The sequence below is a fragment of the Chenopodium quinoa genome, unplaced genomic scaffold (assembly GCF_001683475.1).
Source record: "Chenopodium quinoa cultivar QQ74 unplaced genomic scaffold, ASM168347v1, whole genome shotgun sequence".
NCBI lineage: Eukaryota > Viridiplantae > Streptophyta > Magnoliopsida > Caryophyllales > Amaranthaceae > Chenopodium > Chenopodium quinoa.
In genome coordinates this window covers 1,028,010-1,047,234 of record NW_018745240.1, presented here as the reverse complement: position 1 = coordinate 1,047,234, position 19,225 = coordinate 1,028,010, and the positions used below count along the sequence as shown (strand labels likewise).

The following is a 19,225-nucleotide window of genomic DNA, read 5'->3' as shown; positions in this document are numbered from 1 at the left end:
CTGCTTGAATATGAGAGGAGTCAATTTCAGGATTTCTGCTGCATTATTCTCTTAGTGGCGTAAAGTGTTTGCATAGTATGTACTCCATGTGCTATTAGAGTAGATGATAATGGCGTGTGTATAATAATGGCGTATGTGTAACAAATTTTGGTGTCGAGGCCATGTTTAGGAGAAATGAGGACAGACGAGGGAGGAGGAGGATAGGTATTCTGAGGAAAATGTAACATTCATTCCTTCAACTAAGGAAGTAAACTATGGGAAGTTCTAAATTAAGTTACATGAGTTTAACACAGAAGCTTTTGTTTGTTCCAAGCAAATATAACATGGATTGTAAAGATAAGCTTGTGTCAATATGTAATACGAGTACTTTGGAAATCATATTTGTAATTTGTACCGCACATGTATAGTGCCTATGTTATTTGGAAGTAGAGGTGATCTTTGTTGGTAAGAGTCAACTCTCACAAACCAAACCTAATCTAGTAGATTGATTAGGCAATGGTACATCATCAAACCCACAGCGCATATAGACTAGCAAGCACCCTGCAGCATAACTTTGGAGTCTTAGAGACCAAATCCTAATCTTGCTCCAATTGCTCCTTAATTAGCAAGATAAAAGATGGTTATTTTATGCTTAAATGAATCAGCCAACTGTCATCCGCGGTTGCCTCTGTTAATTTGCTGAGGGTGGTGGAACTGATAGTTTTTTCTTAACACCCAACTTTGATAAATCTGACCACTACTTTCATTAGGAATATGTAATTTCAGGTGCAAGAGCCAAGAGCAATATTATGATCTAGCAAGAAGGATCGCAAGTGCTTGTCCATTTGAAGCAAAGACAACATTACATCCTCCATTTTCTTGTGATACCTGTGCCCAGCACCAAATTCAGAAACAACGCCATCTACTTCAATCAAACTGCATCCTGGCACCTTTCTCACCATCTTCTCTTGCATCTGTTCCCGTACACGCATAACTCCATCCCACTTCTTCGCTAATGCATAAATATTTGAAAGAAGTGTGTGAACCCCACTATAGTCGAGACCTTGCTCCATTAACTGTTTTACAATTTCTTCCCCCAACTCAACATTATCATATTCTCGGCAAGCATTGAGTAGTGCACCCAAAACATAAGAATCGGGTTTCACTGACATCTTTCTCACTAGCTGTGCTGCCTCTTGTAGCATCCCTGATCTTGCTAGGAGGTCAATCAAACAGCCATAGTGCTCAACTCCCGGTTCAATTCCATAACGGTGTTTCATGCTTTCGAAAATCTGCAATCCCTTGTCTACCAAACCCATTCTACTACATGCAGCTAGGACACAAATGAATGTAACCCCATTTGGATTAACCCCTTCGCGCTGCATCCTATTGAACAACTCAATTGCCCTCTCACACTGCCCATGATTTGACAATGCAGAAATCAAAGAAGTGAAAGCAAACACATCCTTAGATGGCATGTCCTCAAACACTCGATTAGCCATTTCAATGCACCCGCATTTCGAGTACATATCAACCAGCGCCGTGCCTAATTTCACATCCAATTCCATCCTATTTCTATCCACATACGCATGTATCCACTTCCCTTGATCAAAGGCTCCAAGAGCCGCACAAGCTGTAAGTGCCCCAACCAAGGAAGAATGATTAGGCCGAAATCCATTCATCTGCATATCATTAAAGACTTCCAGAGCCTCTTCAAAAAACCCCATTTGAGCATACCCAGTGATCATCGCACTCCAAGAAACCACATTTCTCTCAGGCATTTCATCAAACATCTTTCGTGCATCCCCAATTCGGCCAACTTTAACATATCCATTAATCACAGCAGTCCATGTAACAACATCCTTAATTGCACTCACATCAAACAATTTACGAGACGAATCAACAGCATTACACATAGCATACAAATGAATCAACCCATTTTGCACAAAATCATAAAACTCCCACCCCAATTTGATACTCTGAGCATGAAGCATAATTCCTAAAGGCAAATCACAAAGATCATTAGTAGCTTTAATAACAAATGAAAATGTATAATTATTGGGAAAAGAACCAGAAGAAATCATGTTCTTGTATAAAGAAATTGCTTTGATGGGTTCATGATTATCAACGAAAAATTTGATCAAAGAGTTCCACATGTAATTGGAGCGATAACGTGAGGAAATGAGGAGTTTATAAGCATGAGAGAGGTATGTAGGGTGGTTTGCGAAAGCCGACACGAGTTTTCCGACAGCATAAGTGTCGGAAAGCGCGCCGGAAGCGATGAGATGGGATTGTATTTGGTTGAGGTGAGGGATGGTAAGGCATTGGTGGTTGTCTAGGAGGGAAAGGATGAACTTGCTTGATTTTAAATGGTTGGTTAATGTCATTGGCAAAATATTCCTAGAAATGTACAAGTTTTATGAGTATGTCTATTTACATTACTTGTGAGAAGAAAGTTTATTTTGTTGTATTGGAGAAGGGGTAAAAATTGTTAATGAGTTGAAGTGTAGTTTATTCAATTGTGGAGGTGTGTATCATGGTGTGAGAAGGGCATGGAAAATGAAGCTAGTAAAGAAAGTTGATTGTCAACGATGGCATTAGTGTTTAACTAAGGTATTTTTAAATATTCACAAGTTTCAAGTTTGAATTGAACTCAATACATCAAAGTGAGTTTTGAACATGCACATGTTAGCCTCACTCATTATTATCCCTTTATCCATCTCCCCCTTCATTCATACAAAGTTGTCAAAACCGACTCGAACAAGTGAGCACAACCAATCTAATAGCTCCCCCACTGCAAACACACATACAATGATACCAATGAAAGAATGGAGAAGGAGTTGATAACTACTGTATTACCTTACTCACAATCTTAATTAAGTTTCGACATCTTAAAAAAAATGGAAAGTACTTTGAGACAAACGAAGCATATTACAATCCTTGATTACTTGCTGTTTTTGGGTGTAGACAATCCATAAAATGTCGATGATATCAAAGAGTTCTAATCCCAACTTTTGAGTATCAATTAGTGTATAGTATGGGCGATACACTTAGTTTTACTTTGAATATCGAATTAAATTATTTGAACTATAAACTATGTAATAATAAATTTGCACAATAGAATAATTTATGAAAAAAAATAAGCACTTTCAATCCAAGTTTTATTATACTTGATCATGAAACATGTACTATGTATGATTAAAAGATAATTAAGAAGGTAAGAATAACAACTCATTTCTTATTTATTTTGATTTCAAAGTTTTGAAAAAATAATTTTTACAATGAAATGAGGTACAATATTGCTTATTACAAAGTATTTTGCATCACAACAAAAAAAACATCGAATATTTAATATTTCTCTAGTCCTATCAAAGAAAAACAAAGTACATTTGTAAGACTTAATTACATTATATTTTGAAACATAAACTGATGTCATATCACAATGAGGTTAAAATCTTGCTTTTTACTTGAATAGTTAAGGGTTACACGTCCAATTCAATTTACTTAACATCCACAATTCCCAACTCTCATTTCAAATGCTACTCCCACCAGGGTTTCAAAGAATTACACTTCTATTTTTGACAAATCAATACATTTATGTGCCGATTAATCTATAGCACTAAAAATAATGAATTGAGTAGCTGACTAGAGGTGTCAATTCGAGTGTCTGGATCAAATTCGACAAATTCGAGTTGAATCTTTTTTAAATTTGAATCTTACTAAATTATTGAGTTCATAAACTTCACACGAGTAAAAATCTGAGGATTATTATTTTTTTTTTTATGAGTTGGTTTTACATCGGGTCAGTTGGTTTCTTTTTTTACACCTCTATTTATTTCTAAACTTTGTGCCCGCGGAAATGACTGCAAAGTGCACACTTATAAACAGTTCACCACCTCACTGCCAACGCCAAAACTAAACCTCAAATCACCAAAAATATGGAGAAAAACTCCGACAACCCACCACCGGAAAACCACTCTCCGCCGGTAAACCACCAATCAATACCACCTTCCGCCATAACTACAACCCAGAAAACCACCCCAAAACTCCAACCAAAACGCTTCATACGCAACCAAATCCCTTCCTCAATCCTCAACAATCCCTCCTTAAACGCCGCAATCTCTCTCCTCCCATCAAATTACAACTTCGAAATCCACAAATCCGTTCATCGAATCCTCTCTCTCTCCTCGCCTTCACCGCGCATCGCGCTCCAACTCCCCGAAGGGTTGCTCATGTACTCCCTCTCTCTCTCCGACATCTTCCGCACCTTCGCTTCTGCTTCCGACGTCTTCGTTCTTGCTGACGTTACTTACGGCGCTTGTTGCGTCGACGACCTCTCTGCTGCTGCCCTTGGCGCTGATCTTCTCATTCATTACGGACATAGTTGTCTTGTTCCGGTGGATAATACGGTCATACCTTGTTTGTATGTTTTTGTTGAAATTGGGATTGATGTTTCGAAACTTGTTAAGACTATTGAAGTGAATGAATTGGGTAGTAGGAATTTGGCTGTTGCTGGGACTATTCAGTTTGCTGGGGCAATTAGGGGGGTTAAGGTTGAGCTTGAGAGATTAGGGTTTAGGGTTTTGGTTCCCCAATCGAAACCGTTGTCTGCTGGGGAGGTTTTGGGGTGTACTGCACCTAAGGTTTCAATGAAGGATTTTGGGGGTGTTGGGGTTGGTGGGGATGATGGGGATTTGGTGATTGTGTTTGTTGCTGATGGGAGGTTTCATTTAGAGGCGTTTATGATTTCGAATCCCGGGGTTAAGGCGTTTCGATATGATCCATATTTGGGGAGGTTATTTTTGGAGGAGTATGATCATAAAGGGATGAAGGATTCGAGAATGAGGGCGGTTATGAAGGCGAAAGAGGCTAAGAACTGGGGAGTTGTGTTGGGGACGCTAGGGAGGCAGGGGAACCCGAAGAGTCTTGAGAGGTTGGAGAGGAAGATGGAGGAGAAAGGGATGTCGTGGACAGTTGTTTTAATGTCGGAGATATCACCTTCTAGGATTGAGTTGTTTGAGGATTCGATTGATGCTTGGATTCAAATTGCTTGTCCCCGATTATCGATTGATTGGGGGGAGGCTTTCCATAGGCCTTTGTTGAATCCATTTGAGGCTGAGATTGCGCTTGGCTTGATTCGTGGTTGGTGGGAGAGAGATGATAGCGTTGTTGGTGTTGATTGTGGGAGAAATGGGGGGAGTTGTGGTTGTGATAATGAAACTAACAAAGGTGGGGTTGATCATGGAGGTGATTATCCTATGGATTACTATGCTCAGGATGGAGGAGATTGGAATTCCAGTTACATGAAGGGAAAAAATCGCCCTACTAGAAGAAATCTTTCCTCTTGGAATTCAAGCAGAAGGCTAGGCAATTTTGCAGTCCAAGTGGAAGAGCCGACATGACTTGTAATACTCTTTCATCTTGTCTATGTTTGTTTATGTGGATTTTCTTGTTCTTAACTGATTGAATGTACGATATTCGTTTACAAGAAATGAAAGGGATGTCCATTTTTTCTTATTTCTTTCCTTTCTTTATTATTATTATTATTATTTTTTTTTTTTTCCTGAACGATTATATGATATTCACAGACAAAGATACTTATTAATGCTATGATTGATATGCAAAACACAACAATACTGTGAACTTCTAGGCTTTATTGTGGACAAATGGAATTACCAGTATGGATGTAGATGGACTTGGTTGTAAATGAATCTGGTAACCTAAATTATAAAAGTCAAAAAGAATTGAGGATTAGGGATGGAGGTAGGGGAAGGAAGGTAAATAGTGAAATGGAGATAGAGGATGGATGATAGAATTTGGTGAAACAAAGAGCAGGAAAAAAGATAGAGCAAAAGGAGAGAGAGAGTATGCAAAAGAAGAACAACCTATACAGAAACAACTGACTAGAACTTTTGGGTTTGTATACCATAAATTGGTCTCTATCCTTGGAAAGTTTTGATTTTCATATGAAGTCAAGGGAAGGATTGATTTGCTTGGGTAGCTTGATATGCTTTCTGATAAACTGATACCTACTGTAAAAAAGTTGTAATAGGAAGAACAGTAATGAAGGATTTATCCTAAGTAAATGGAACCGATGATTTTTGGGCTCACATGTACCATTAATAGACTAAGGAAAGATCATATGAAGAAGGCTTGCTAGAAGCATTTTGGATTTTTGGAGGTAGCATTAAATGTCTATTGAATATACCAGACAACTAAGCGTGTAATGGCACTATCTTTATAGCTGGCAAAGTGGCAAGAAATACTTTGTGTTATATTTGTGCTGCCTTGCATACATAGTAACAAGTATGCATAGTATCTTTCTTTTGTCGTGTCCTATATGAGGCAATTTTTCAAATTGAATATTTTAAAGGAATCAGTTAGCAACATTGGTTTGAGGTGATGAATTGTAGGTGTTGGGTATAAAAAGGAAGTCTTGTTAAAGGAAATTATATATTATTAAGAAGAGTAGCAAAAGCAAGGAAATAAATTGAATGATTAGAACAAAATTGAAACTTTTGTCACACTTGATAAGTTAAATAGCGTATGGAAGAGTAGCATGGATAATGGACTGGAAGAGATTGTATGAGCAATAACATGTTATAAGTAGGAATAGGTGTAACCAACTTACTAATGGCTTTAATAGGCGAAAATGTGTAATTGAATTTTGGAAAGCAGCGTAGAGCTTTTCCTCTGTTTGTATGTGGTCATGTGGCCAATGGAAATAGAGTTCATTATTGAAGACGCCTGCTGCTAGAGTAAATTGGTCGTCTAGAAATTGTTGTGGTCCATTAAGATGAATCGGCTATGGAGTTCTTTGGAATTAGAATACGTACAAAGCTGGTTTGTCAGAGGTGAAAATCATGAGACTGAAGTTGGATAAGTTGGAAAAAGCTTGGTTAGAGCTTGAAATTTTGTCATCTTGTCTATGTTACTTAAGCTCTAAAAAGCTGAACAATAGGCTTCAGGTCTTATGAGTTTGGATCAGCTTCGAAAAGTTCAAATGAGGGATACTTAGCTCACATAAGTTTAGATAAGGTTGTATGATTTTGAATAAATTCATACAGTACGAAGTAAAGGTCTTTTAAAGTAAAGTACAAATAAGGTCTGCTTTGTTAGCATTTGGGTTGGTATGTTTAGATAAGTTCAAATAAGGTCTATCAAGTTCAGCTTAAGACGTGTATGGGGTTTTCTGGGAAAGAGCATATAGCCGAGCGATGAAGTTCGTGTTCTAGTTTCAGACTCTGGTTTTTTTTATGGAAGTAATGGGGCGAAATTACTCCAAATTGAAGTGTTTGTGTCCATAATTATGTCATAATGTCAAATATCGGACACAAATTGAAGAGTTTGGTTGTTCGAGCAGCATAGTCTCAGCAGCTGCATGAGTGGATGATAGGCAATCTTGTGCTGCAGTTAGATACTGATTGGTTTGAAGTATCATGGTAAAAATCCTGTTCCATATTCTGGCTGAGGCTTGTCAAACTTTTATCTGATATTGAGCGTATGATGGCAACTTATATTCTGGCTTAGACACTTAGATGGAAACAGCTAGGGGAATATACCCTGAACAGAAGATTGCTATTGGTCAAATTTTTGTGTTGTCAAAATAGTAAAATTGATCTGTTCTTTACTACTTGTGTAGCTGTCTCTAGGCAGATACAGAATCGGGTGGATTGAATCTGAATTAGGTGGGCCATGGGCAGTCAGTTGAGCTGTCAACGAGGTGGGGCCCCATTGAAAGGCCCTGACCCGGCCGGGTATACTAAGACAGGTCCTACTCGGGCTTACCATTTATGTGAAATATAGGTCGGTTTACTCGTGAAAGTTATTATACCTTCTGTTCTGATATCTATAATGTATCAGCAGGGTTTCCGGCGAACCCTTTCTACTAGATGTCTTGCTTGGTTGTATAGACGATTAGTCATTTTCTGGATTGATTTACAAGCAAATGTATAGGTTGAGTGGCCTGTTGCTGTCATGAAGCAGAAGATTTGCTCAAAACTACTATGGAAAAAATAGTTGGATCATAAACTTGCATGTGCTTATCCACATCTTTTTCTATTTTAGGCTGAAACATAACATGATCTACTGTAGTTTCACTTTTTTCTTCCCTCGAATTTGTTGGATATAAGATCTATTGGTTTTTGTGATAGACTTACATGGGGTATGGCTGGTAAAATGGACTATACCATGAACTTTTTACTTTTTTCATCAATGAATGGTGTTCGTTTGGTCATTTGGTTCACTCATTGTGATGGTTTGCAATTCAGTACAGTTTTACACTCTGATTCATTAGGTTGTTCTTGCGTTAGGATGGTCTCCTAAAAATAAAATTTAAGTGGTACAGGCTCTACAGAGTATTCCTTAGGTACCTCTGAGTCTGACAAATCAAACGATTATAATCTATGGTTCTCTTCAGAATTCAGAAATTATGACTTTCAAAGGACAATAACTGTACTTGCCAATTTGCTAAGCACTGTGGAGGTGGCAAATGAGTGGCGTAGGTCAGGTTGAGTAAGTACGGGTCAACTTCTTGGGTCTACAGTGAAGTGGAAGTAGCTTATTATGATAAATCAATCATTATCGCTATCTTAGGTTTTAAATCAGGCCAGTTATGTTCGAGTCAAAACCATGTACTGTCAAATGGGTTAAGTTTGGGTGATGAAAATCTTGCCAGATCTAACTAGTGAAGTAGTTACAGAGTGGCTGATGAGATTGTCATGTACCAGAGTACCTAATATCCCAAATTAAAGACACCAACAAGATTTGGAGATGGCCAATTACTTATTTCTTGCTATGGAGAAAAAAGCAGATCCTCAAGATAAGCCATGAAGACATCAACTGTGGACGTGTGGTGTTCCGTACCTTATAAAATCACTGCTATTTTTATGTCCTACTGATGTCCATAATGTCAATCAACCTCCTCCTGACAGAGATGGACCTTGATCAAGGGTATTCTCGTCAATTTTATGTATGGATTGGAATTTGAAAACCTACGTCTAGTCTTGTAACAAAAGAAATACAGAGTACTAGAAATACTCATCTTATTAAAACTTACTGTGATTGTAATTATATTCCCTCCGTCCCCTAATATAGTTCCTATTTTCCTATTTTGGAGACCCAAAATGTTGTTCTTGTTTTTATTTTTGGATAGTATGTAAAGACTATTATACCCTCATGTTTTTAACTTTATTCATTGTACTTCCTATATTACCCTTGAATTTTGCACATGTTGTGTACTTTTTTCAACTTTCTCTCTAATTTTTGTGTATAATTATACTTTCCACTTTTATTAATGTACTTTTTCCACTTTTTTCTCCTATTTCTTAAATACCGTGAAAAAATATAAACAGAAACTATATTATGGAACGGAGGGGGTAATTTTTATGTTACAATTATTTTAGATGATTAGCATGTTAAACCAATGAGTCGGTTTATATTTTTATTTTATAAGGGTCATTTTGAAGGGTCAATATATAACATGGCCCCAAAATCTCTCAAAAATGGGATCAATAAGCAGTTACGTGAAGAACACAATACAATCAAGGAAATCTAGAAAATGCAAAAACTTTATATCTTGAGAAATCAGAAAGACGAAAATGGGTGCCCCTAGGACTGAGTAGGGGAAAATAATGGTGGTGTAATTGGTAGCAGTAGTTTGTCAGAGCATGTAACACATCTTTGTCATGGAATCTCCTTTTACTTGAATGAAAACGACTGTTTAGAGAGCAATTATAACTCATGCCTATTTTTCTTTTCTTTTTTTTCTTTCCTTTTTTTTTTCAATATTATTCATGACGATTGACGACCCCCCCCCCCTCTAATAATATACTCCGTACCTCTTCTGGTTTAAAACTTTAAATTAAATGCATTATTTTTTTTTTTTTTTGAAAGCAATTAAATGCATTACTTTGATTAACAAATTTACTAATATACATTTTTTTTACCTATAATATTTATAATTATTAAAATACTATCTCCATTTTTTATTATTTACAACAAATAAAAATTTAATATCTCACAAATAATATCTCTTTGATCAAATTAGACAATTAATGACTTTGATGCCTTTTTTTTTTTAACCAGTGCGTTAATATTTGAAATAGAAGAAGTATAATAATTTCAGACTGATACGAATAATTGAAAAAAAAAAGGGAGGAAAAAAGTGAAGCCGTGTGGTACTGTATTGGCAGGTACAGGTTATTCGAGTGGGCACTTGAAGAAAAGAAAGGAAAGAAACCCCAAAAGCCAATAAATATAGGGCCATGTAGGTCATTTAGTCATTAATAGTAGATATTATCAACCTTTGAGGGTCCTTCTTTCAGCACTCTTTCTTTCTCATCTCATAAATATTTTGATGGTTACAAACCCCAAAAGCCAACTAATGCAATCTCTCTCTCTCTTCTTCTTTTTATTTATTTTTTTTATGGCCTTTTTTGAATATATTTAAATATTATTATTACAACAGACTTGACTCGAAACAATCTGACACCATCTTGAATTACATGAAATTAGTTGGTTTTAAGTTCGTTGTTGAAATTGATTTGCTTGAATTGATTAAATTAAACGACCTATACAACCTGAGTTTGGCACAACTTGATTTTAGCAACCTGAAAATGACTAAAACTTGATTCAAATTACACGCTTGTCACCTCAAGGCAAAAACGAGTCATAATTGATTACAGTTAGTACCAGGCGGTATATCTTTTCAACCTGAATTAGCCGAACTAAAAAATTATTATTATTATTATTATGGAGTACAACCATGTACTAATTGACAATTCGAACTCGAAATAAACCCAAAACCAGCGCAAATCAATTTTTACATATTACTCATTAGATCATCTTAATATGACTCAAGACCGAACTTAATTCCGATTCATTGTAAATAATACTATAAACTATGTCCTTAATTGTAGAGCAAGAGTAATCTCTTTATCTTGTTATCCAATGGCTCTTTCATCATCTTTTTAATTTCTCTCTCTATCTTTCTATTTATGTGTCTTTTAAGGTATAATTTTCTTTTGCACCAGGGCAGTAACAGTGGTCCTAAATCATGTATAGAAAGGCAACCTTTGAACTTTGAGACATTCTCTGTCGGAGGAAGCATCATACATCAGTCCATCCAACTGTATGTTTCAGCATGCTTCCTTGGGGACACAAAAGCTTCCCAATAACTTACATAATTTTATTTTATTTTTTGGCACTACTTATCTCTATTCATTAATCCTATATATATATATATATATATATATATATATATATATATATATATATATATATATATATATATATACACACACTTAATTTGTAACATATTATATTACATAGTTTTATACCATATATTATAACCTTTAATTATGACATGACTTCATTTGACATAACATAACCTAGTCTTTTTTTCTTCTTCTGTCTAATAATATTATCATGCTAAAACCTTTTTTCATATATTATGATTTCTCTTCATCTTTTAGCTTGTAAATCATTTGTTCGTTGACATTTCTTCATTATTTTTTTTTTACTAAATTTGGACAGTATGATTGGTTTAAAATGATGGGGTTTCAACTTCATTGTCATTGTTTTAAACCAGGAGATTTTCTGGTACTAACTGTAGGGCATCAAGTATGTAAAAGATTAATCATTTCGGCGGTTCCATCTCGAGTTTGTTTGATTTTAGAATTTTAGGGTTTGAGGATGATCTCAGAAGAAAAAAAAAATGAGATAGTATATATGATGAATACTATATAAATGCAGGTGTAATAATAATTCATAATATATCATGTTTCCTAATACCTGGTTTTTGAAGTGGAAGGTGTAATAATTTTGTGGTTCATTAATTATCTGATCTTTAACTTTAGTAATCAATCATTAATATAGTCCTTGTGTTGTTTAACATTGTTAAGCATAATTTATTAAGGAGTGACTAAACATCATTATCAATTTGGATCTTAATGAAGCATGGTTGTTTGGGTACTAAAATGGTCATACCCATTTTAGTCTTGGGTAACTCTACCCATATAAGCCCAAAGGGCATAAAAAGGTATAAAAGGCCCCAAATAAGTCAAATACATCAATATGGCCTTCAACGGCCCACATATGTAATTTTAGGGCTCATAAACCCACTTATGTACTCATATAAATACCCCTCAAAGGGCATAAGGTAAAAGGAGGTCACTCTTATCATCTAAGATGACCATACTCCTCCACTCTCTCCCCTAAACTCCTCTCAAAATATGCATTGTTTGGCAACTAACTTGGGCGTCGGAGGCTCCGCCCCGGGTTCAACCCCCGGGGCTCGGGGTTCATTTTGCAGGTCCATTCAAGGCCCAAATTCGAGGTTCTCAGACACCCCTCCAAGGCCCGGTTAGCTCATTTTTTGCCGAAACAATTTGGCGCCGTCTGTGGGGAGACGAGTACTACTACCCATGAAAATCCACTAATTCATGGCTACTGTGGATTCTATCACGAAAAAGGGTCAAAATTTCTAGCAAATTTAACCCAAAATTATTACTCCTGTCAAAAGGGGTAATCATTCTTGCAAATGGTGGAGATGATAGATAAACATTTTGATTTGTCGCCAATCTAACCACTACTAACAAGGTACTTCGTGCCTTTACAAAAAAATTGGGAAATATTCCATGAATATGGTCAAACCTTAATTATTCTTGAAGAAGAATAAAAGCTAGATCTACGTGGCTCTAATGGAAAGCTCACAAAAGCAAGCCTTTCATTCACACCACCAAGTTGAAGAGGCAGCAGGTGGCATGAAACATACATAAAAAATCAATCAAGTTTATGTAAATTCAATGCTTGCCGAAGGAAATTGCCATTGTCTTCATCACAAGCTTCAAGGCTCACAACTCCACCACTAGAACGACTCACCATTTCATCCTAGGCAACACATGCCGAGGTCAATGGGGGTCAAGGCTAGTATTGTGAAGTGAGCCAAATCTCTTCACATCACATCTAAAGTAGCAGCCGAAGAAGATCTGAGGTTGTCTACCATTGTTGAAGCTTAAAAAAGCTCAAACTATCACCAATCTAAAAATCCGAAGCAAATAGCTCGGATAAGCAAAAGGAATCCGAAGCTCATCGAGCCGAGGCTATCCGAAGGTGTTTCAGCCCAAGCCGAAGGTGTTCTGGGCAAGCCAGCCGAGCCGAGACCGGTGTTTCAGCCAAGCCTAAGGCTTTTCAGCCGAGACCGAAGGAGTTTCAGCCCAAGCCGAAGGCGTTCTGGGCGAGTCGAAAGTGATTCAGCAGAAACCAAGGGTGGTACAGTTTACCGCTCCCAAGTTAAGGTCGGTAACCATTGCCGAGCCGAAGCTCACCTCTTATCTCCTGGTCGAGGCTAGCCATAGCCGAAGCCGAAGCCGAGCCCAGCCGAGGTTTACCTTCGCCGAGATTCGAGCTCCTAGCCGAAGCTCACAACCATATGAGCCGAGGGTGCTGCCGAAGATGGTTTGTCTGAACTGAAGAAGGTTCATCCAAGCCGAAGCTCATACGAGCTAATGCTAGAGCAACCAAAGCAATTAGCTTCGGCAGTCAAGTGCAATTGGCTCAAATTGTACCCGACCTCAACCTACATCAAATCTGATGATAACAAGTCAGAAGAAAAATTTACCTTTTGACCATTTTCAAAGAGCTATAAGCCATAAAAAAAACTACCTTTGTCAGGGTAGATGGCCAGAAGCTTTCTTACTTGCGGCTACTACTTTTATCAAGTAAATGGCTTCGGGCCCACTTTCATCAAAGCACATCTATCAAATTGCTTCAGCAAAGAAAAATGGCTCTTAATTTTTCGAGTCAATATTTTCCTCAAAAAAAAAAATATCATCAACTATCCTCACGATGACAATGATAAAATTAATCATCAATCTTCCTCACGATGATGATGATTAAACAAAAAAAAAAAAAAATATACTCTTTCTATCCTCGGATTAAGAGCAATAAACTCTTTCTATCCTCGGATAAAGAGTAAACTCTTTCTATCCCCGGATCAAGAGTAATAAACTCTTTCTATCCTCGGATCAAGGGTAAACTCTTTCTATCCTCGGATCAAGAGTAAAACTCTTTCTATCCCCGGATCAAGAGTAATAAACTCTTTCTATCCTCGGATCAAGGGTAAACTCTTTCTATCCTCGGATCAAGAGTAAAACTCTTTCTATCCCCGGATCAAGAGTAATAAACTCTTTTTATCCTCGGATTAAGAGTAAAACTCTTTCTATCTTCGGATCAAGAGTAATAAACTCTTTCTATCCCCGGATCAAGAGTAATAAACTCTTTTTATCCTCGGATTAAGAGTAAAACTCTTTCTATCCTCGGATCAAGGGTAAACTCTTTCTATCCTCGGATCAAGAGTAAAACTCTTTCTATCCCCGGATCAAGAGTAATAAACTCTTTCTATCCTCGGATCAAGGGTAAACTCTTTCTATCCTCGGATCAAGAGTAAAACTCTTTCTATCCCCGGATCAAGAGTAATAAACTCTTTCTATCCCCGGATCAAGAGTAATAAACTCTTTCTATCCTCGGATTAAGAGTAATAAACTCTTTCTATCCTCGGATCAAGAGTAAACTCTTTCTATCCCCGGATCAAGAGTAATAAACTCTTTCTATCCTCGGATCAAGGGTAAACTCTTTCTATCCTCGGATCAAGAGTAAAACTCTTTCTATCCCCGGATCAAGAGTAATAAACTCTTTCTATCCCCGGATCAAGAGTAATAAACACTTTTTATCCTCGGATTAAGAGTAAAACTCTTTCTATCCTCGGATTAAGAGTAATAAACTCTTTCTATCCTCGGATCAAGAGTAAAACTCTTTCTATCCCCGGATCAAGAGTAATAAACTCTTTTTATCCTCGGATTAAGAGTTAAACTCTTTCTATCTTCGGATCATGAGTAAACTCTTTCTATCCTCGGATCAAGAGTAAACTCTTTCTATCCCCGGATCAAGAGTAATAAACTCTTTCTATCCTCGGATCAAGGGTAAACTCTTTCTATCCTCGGATCAAGAGTAAAACTCTTTCTATCCCCGGATCAAGAGTAATAAACTTTTTCTATCCCCGGATCAAGAGTAATAAACTCTTTTTATCCTCGGATTAAGAGTAAAACTCTTTCTATCCTCGGATTAAGAGTAATAAACTCTTTCTATCCTCGGATCAAGAGTAAAACTCTTTCTATCCCCGGATCAAGAGTAAAACTATTTTTATCCTCGGATTAAGAGTAAAACTCTTTCTATCTTCGGATCAAGAGTAAACTCTTTCTATCCCCGGATCAAGAGTAATAAACTCTTTCTATCCTCGGATTAAGAGTAATAAACTCTTTCTATCCTCGGATCAAGAGTAAACTCTTTCTATCCCCGGATCAAGAGTAATAAACTCTTTCTATCCTCGGATCAAGGGTAAACTCTTTCTATCCTCGGATCAAGGGTAAACTCTTTCTATCCTCGGATCAAGAGTAAAACTCTTTCTATCCCCGGATCAAGAGTAATAAACTCTTTCTATCCCCGGATCAAGAGTAAAAAACTCTTTCTATCCTCGGATTAAGAGTAATAAACTCTTTCTATCCTCGGATCAAGAGTAAACTCTTTCTATCCCCGGATCAAGAGTAATAAACTCTTTCTATCCTCGGATCAAGGGTAAACTCTTTCTATCCTCGGATCAAGAGTAAAACTCTTTCTATCCCCGGATCAAGAGTAATAAACTCTTTCTATCCTCGGATCAAGGGTAAACTCTTTCTATCCTCGGATCAAGAGTAAAACTCTTTCTATCCCCGGATCAAGAGTAATAAACTCTTTCTATCCCCGGATCAAGAGTAATAAACTCTTTCTATCCTCGGATTAAGAGTAATAAACTCTTTCTATCCTCGGATCAAGGGTAAACTCTTTCTATCCTCGGATCAAGAGTAAAACTCTTTCTATCCCCGGATCAAGAGTAATAAACTCTTTCTATCCTCGGATCAAGGGTAAACTCTTTCTATCCTCGGATCAAGAGTAAAACTCTTTCTATCCCCGGATCAAGAGTAATAAACTCTTTTTATCCTCGGATTAAGAGTAAAACTCTTTCTATCTTCGGATCAAGAGTAATAAACTCTATCTATCCCCGGATCAAGAGTAATAAACTCTTTTTATCCTCGGATTAAGGGTAAACTCTTTCTATCCTCGGATCAAGAGTAAAACTCTTTCTATCCTCGGATCAAGAGTAAAACTCTTTTTATCCCCGGATCAAGAGTAATAAACTCTTTCTATCCTCGGATCAAGAGTAAACTCTTTCTATCCTCGGATGATGGATAAACTCTTTCTATCCTCGGATCAAGAGTAATAAACTCTTTTTATCCTAGGATCAAGAGTAAACTCTTTCTATCCCCGGATCAAGAGTAATAAACTCTTTCTATCCTCGGATTAAGGGTAAACTCTTTCTATCCTCGGATCAAGAGTAATAAACTCTTTCTATCCTCGGATCAAGAGTAACCTCTTTCTATCCTCGGATCAAGGGTAAACTCTTTCTATCCTCGGATCAAGAGTAAAACTCTTTCTATCCCCGGATCAAGAGTAATAAACTCTTTTTATCCTCGGATTAAGGGTAAACTCTTTCTATCCTCGGATCAAGAGTAAAATTCTTTCTATCCCCGGATCAAGAGTAATAAACTCTTTTTATCCTCGGATTAAGGGTAAACTCTTTCTATCCCCGGATCAAGAGTAATAAACTCTTTTTATCCTCGGATTAAGGGTAAACTCTTTCTATCCTCGGATCAAGAGTAAAACTCTTTCTATCCCCGGATCAAGAGTAAAACTCTTTTTATCCTCGGATTAAGAGTAAAACTCTTTCTATCTTCGGATCAAGAGTAAACTCTTACAATCCTCGGATCAAGAGTGTTGCCTCGTATGAACTCTTTCATTCCTCGGATCAAGGGTAATTAGCTCTTTCAATCCTTGGATCAAGAGTGTTGCCTCAGATAAACTCTTTCAGTCCTCGGATCAAGAGTAATTAACTCTTTCAATCCTTGGATCAAGAGTGTTGCCTCGGATGAACTCTTTCAGTCCTCGGATCAAGAGTAATTAACTCTTTCAATCCTTGGATCAAGAGTGTTGCCTCAGATGAACTCTTTCAGTCCTCGGATCAAGAGTAATTAACTCTTTCAATCCTTGGATCAAGAGTGTTGCCTCGGATGAACTCTTTCAGTCCTCGGATCAAACCTTGGATCAAGAGTGTTGCCTCGGATGAACTCTTTCAGTCCTCGGATCAAGAGTAATTAACTCTTTCAATCCTTGGATCAAGAGTGTTGCCTCAGATGAACTCTTTCAGTCCTCGGATCAAGAGTAATTAACTCTTTCAATCCTCGGATCAAGAGTGTTGCCTCAGATAAACTCTTTCTATCCTTGGATCAAGAGTAATTAACTCTTACAATCCTCGGATCAAGAGTGTTGCCTCAGAATAAACTCTTACAATCCTCGGATCAAGAGTGTTGCCTCGTATGAACTCTTTCATTCCTCGGATCAAGAGTAATTAGCTCTTTCAATCCTTGGATCAAGAGTGTTGCCTCAGATAAACTCTTTCAGTCCTCGGATCAAGAGTAATTAGCTCTTTCAATCCTTGGATCAAGAATGTTGCCTCAGATAAACTCTTTCAGTCCTCGGATCAAGAGTAATTAACTCTTTCAATCCTTGGATCAAGAGTGTTGCCTCGGATGAACTCTTTCAGTCCTCGGATCAAGAGTAATTAACTCTTTCAATCCTTGGATCAAGAGTGTTGCCTCAGATGAACTCTTTCAGTCCTCGGATCAAGAGTAATTAACTCTTTCAATCCTTTGATCAAGAGTGTGTTGCCTCGGATGAACTCTTTCAGTCCTCGGATCAAGAGTAATAACTCTTACAATCCTCGGATCAAGAGTGTTGCCTTGCATAAACCTGAACAAATAAAGTCCTTCGACTCAATTTCTATGAACGAATTATTTGGGAAATTGAAACAAAACCCAACTCATTTTTTCAAATAGAATTGGGTCTCGGGGGCTAATTGTTTGGGTACTAAAATGGTCATACCCATTTTAGTTTTGGGTAACTCTACCCATATAAGCCCAAAGGGCATAAAAAAGGTATAAAAGGCCCCAAATAAGTCAAATACATCAATATGGCCTTCAACGGCCCACATATGTAATTTTAGGGCTCATAAACCCACTTATGTACTCATATAAATACCCCTCAAAGGGCATAAGGTAAAAGGAGGTCACTCTTATCATCTAAGATGACCATACTCCTCCACTCTCTCCCCTAAACTCCTCTCAAAATATGCATTGTTTGGCAACTAACTTGGGCGCGGAGGCTCCGCCCCGGGTTCAACCCCCGGGGCTCGGGGTTCATTTTGCAGGTCCATTCAAGGCCCAAATTCGAGGTTCTCAGACACCCCTCCAAGGCCCAGTTAGCTCAATTTTTTGCCGAAACAATGGTGATTGGCGCTTTCATTCTCTTATTCTTTTTTGTTTCTTGTGGCTTTGTTTAGCTTTTTTTTTCTTAGTAGCTTTCGTGGGTCCTATACTTAACCTGGAGAAATGGAATTTTACTGATCATGATCCGTCTGTTGTTTTCCAACAGCCACCCTATACCCTTTACGACACATCAAATATTGCAATTCTCGGATATTGGATATATGATTAAAAATTCATTTTAGATAAATCTGTGTTCAGATTTTAGACACCTAACAATTTAATTGAAATCTAACTAGTATTGTGAAAAGTACAGTATTTATCTGTTCTTTTAAATTTGTTCTATTTTCTTTTTATGTCGCCCTTTTAAGTTTGTCTAACAACCACCCCTTACCCTCTACGACACATCAAATATTGCAATTCACAGATATCGGATATATGATTAATAATTCCTTTTAGGTTAATCCGTGTTCAATCTTTTAGGCACCTAACAGTTTAATTGAAATCTAGCATAGTGAATTGAAAACTGCAATATTTATCTATCCTTTAAGTTTGCCCAATTTTTCTTTTTATGTTGCCCTTTAAATTTGTCTTATAATACTATAAAGATTTATCAACACTTTACTCTCACGTTCACTATATTGGCACACAGGAGTATCTTACATGCTTGATCAATGTTTATCCATTCCCTACAATATAGGGGGTGGTGATGATGGTTGTTAAGAGGCTAGAATATAGTACCTAACTTCCACTCGATGAGTTAATGTTGACTTAGATGGAACTGTGAAAAGAAGTCATGTGGTTAGGAGCTCATCATCTCTTGATCCCACCAT

General features: G+C 37.2%; 2 protein-coding genes across 2 annotated transcripts; one reads left to right on the top strand and one right to left on the bottom strand.

Annotated features, from left to right (window-relative positions):
- Positions 1-207: 207 nt before the first annotated feature.
- On the bottom strand, positions 208-2,694 carry LOC110711157 (putative pentatricopeptide repeat-containing protein At5g40405). Its single transcript, XM_021889538.1, has one exon. It carries the CDS (start codon positions 2,364-2,366, stop codon positions 762-764), a length of 1,605 nt encoding a protein of 534 aa, XP_021745230.1. The 5' UTR covers positions 2,367-2,694; the 3' UTR covers positions 208-761.
- Positions 2,695-3,605: 911 nt separating this feature from the next.
- On the top strand, positions 3,606-5,496 carry LOC110711126 (2-(3-amino-3-carboxypropyl)histidine synthase subunit 1-like). Its single transcript, XM_021889504.1, has one exon. The coding sequence runs from the start codon at positions 3,918-3,920 to the stop codon at positions 5,379-5,381; it is 1,464 nt and encodes a 487-aa protein (XP_021745196.1). The 5' UTR covers positions 3,606-3,917; the 3' UTR covers positions 5,382-5,496.
- The last annotated feature ends 13,729 nt before the right edge of the window (positions 5,497-19,225 follow it).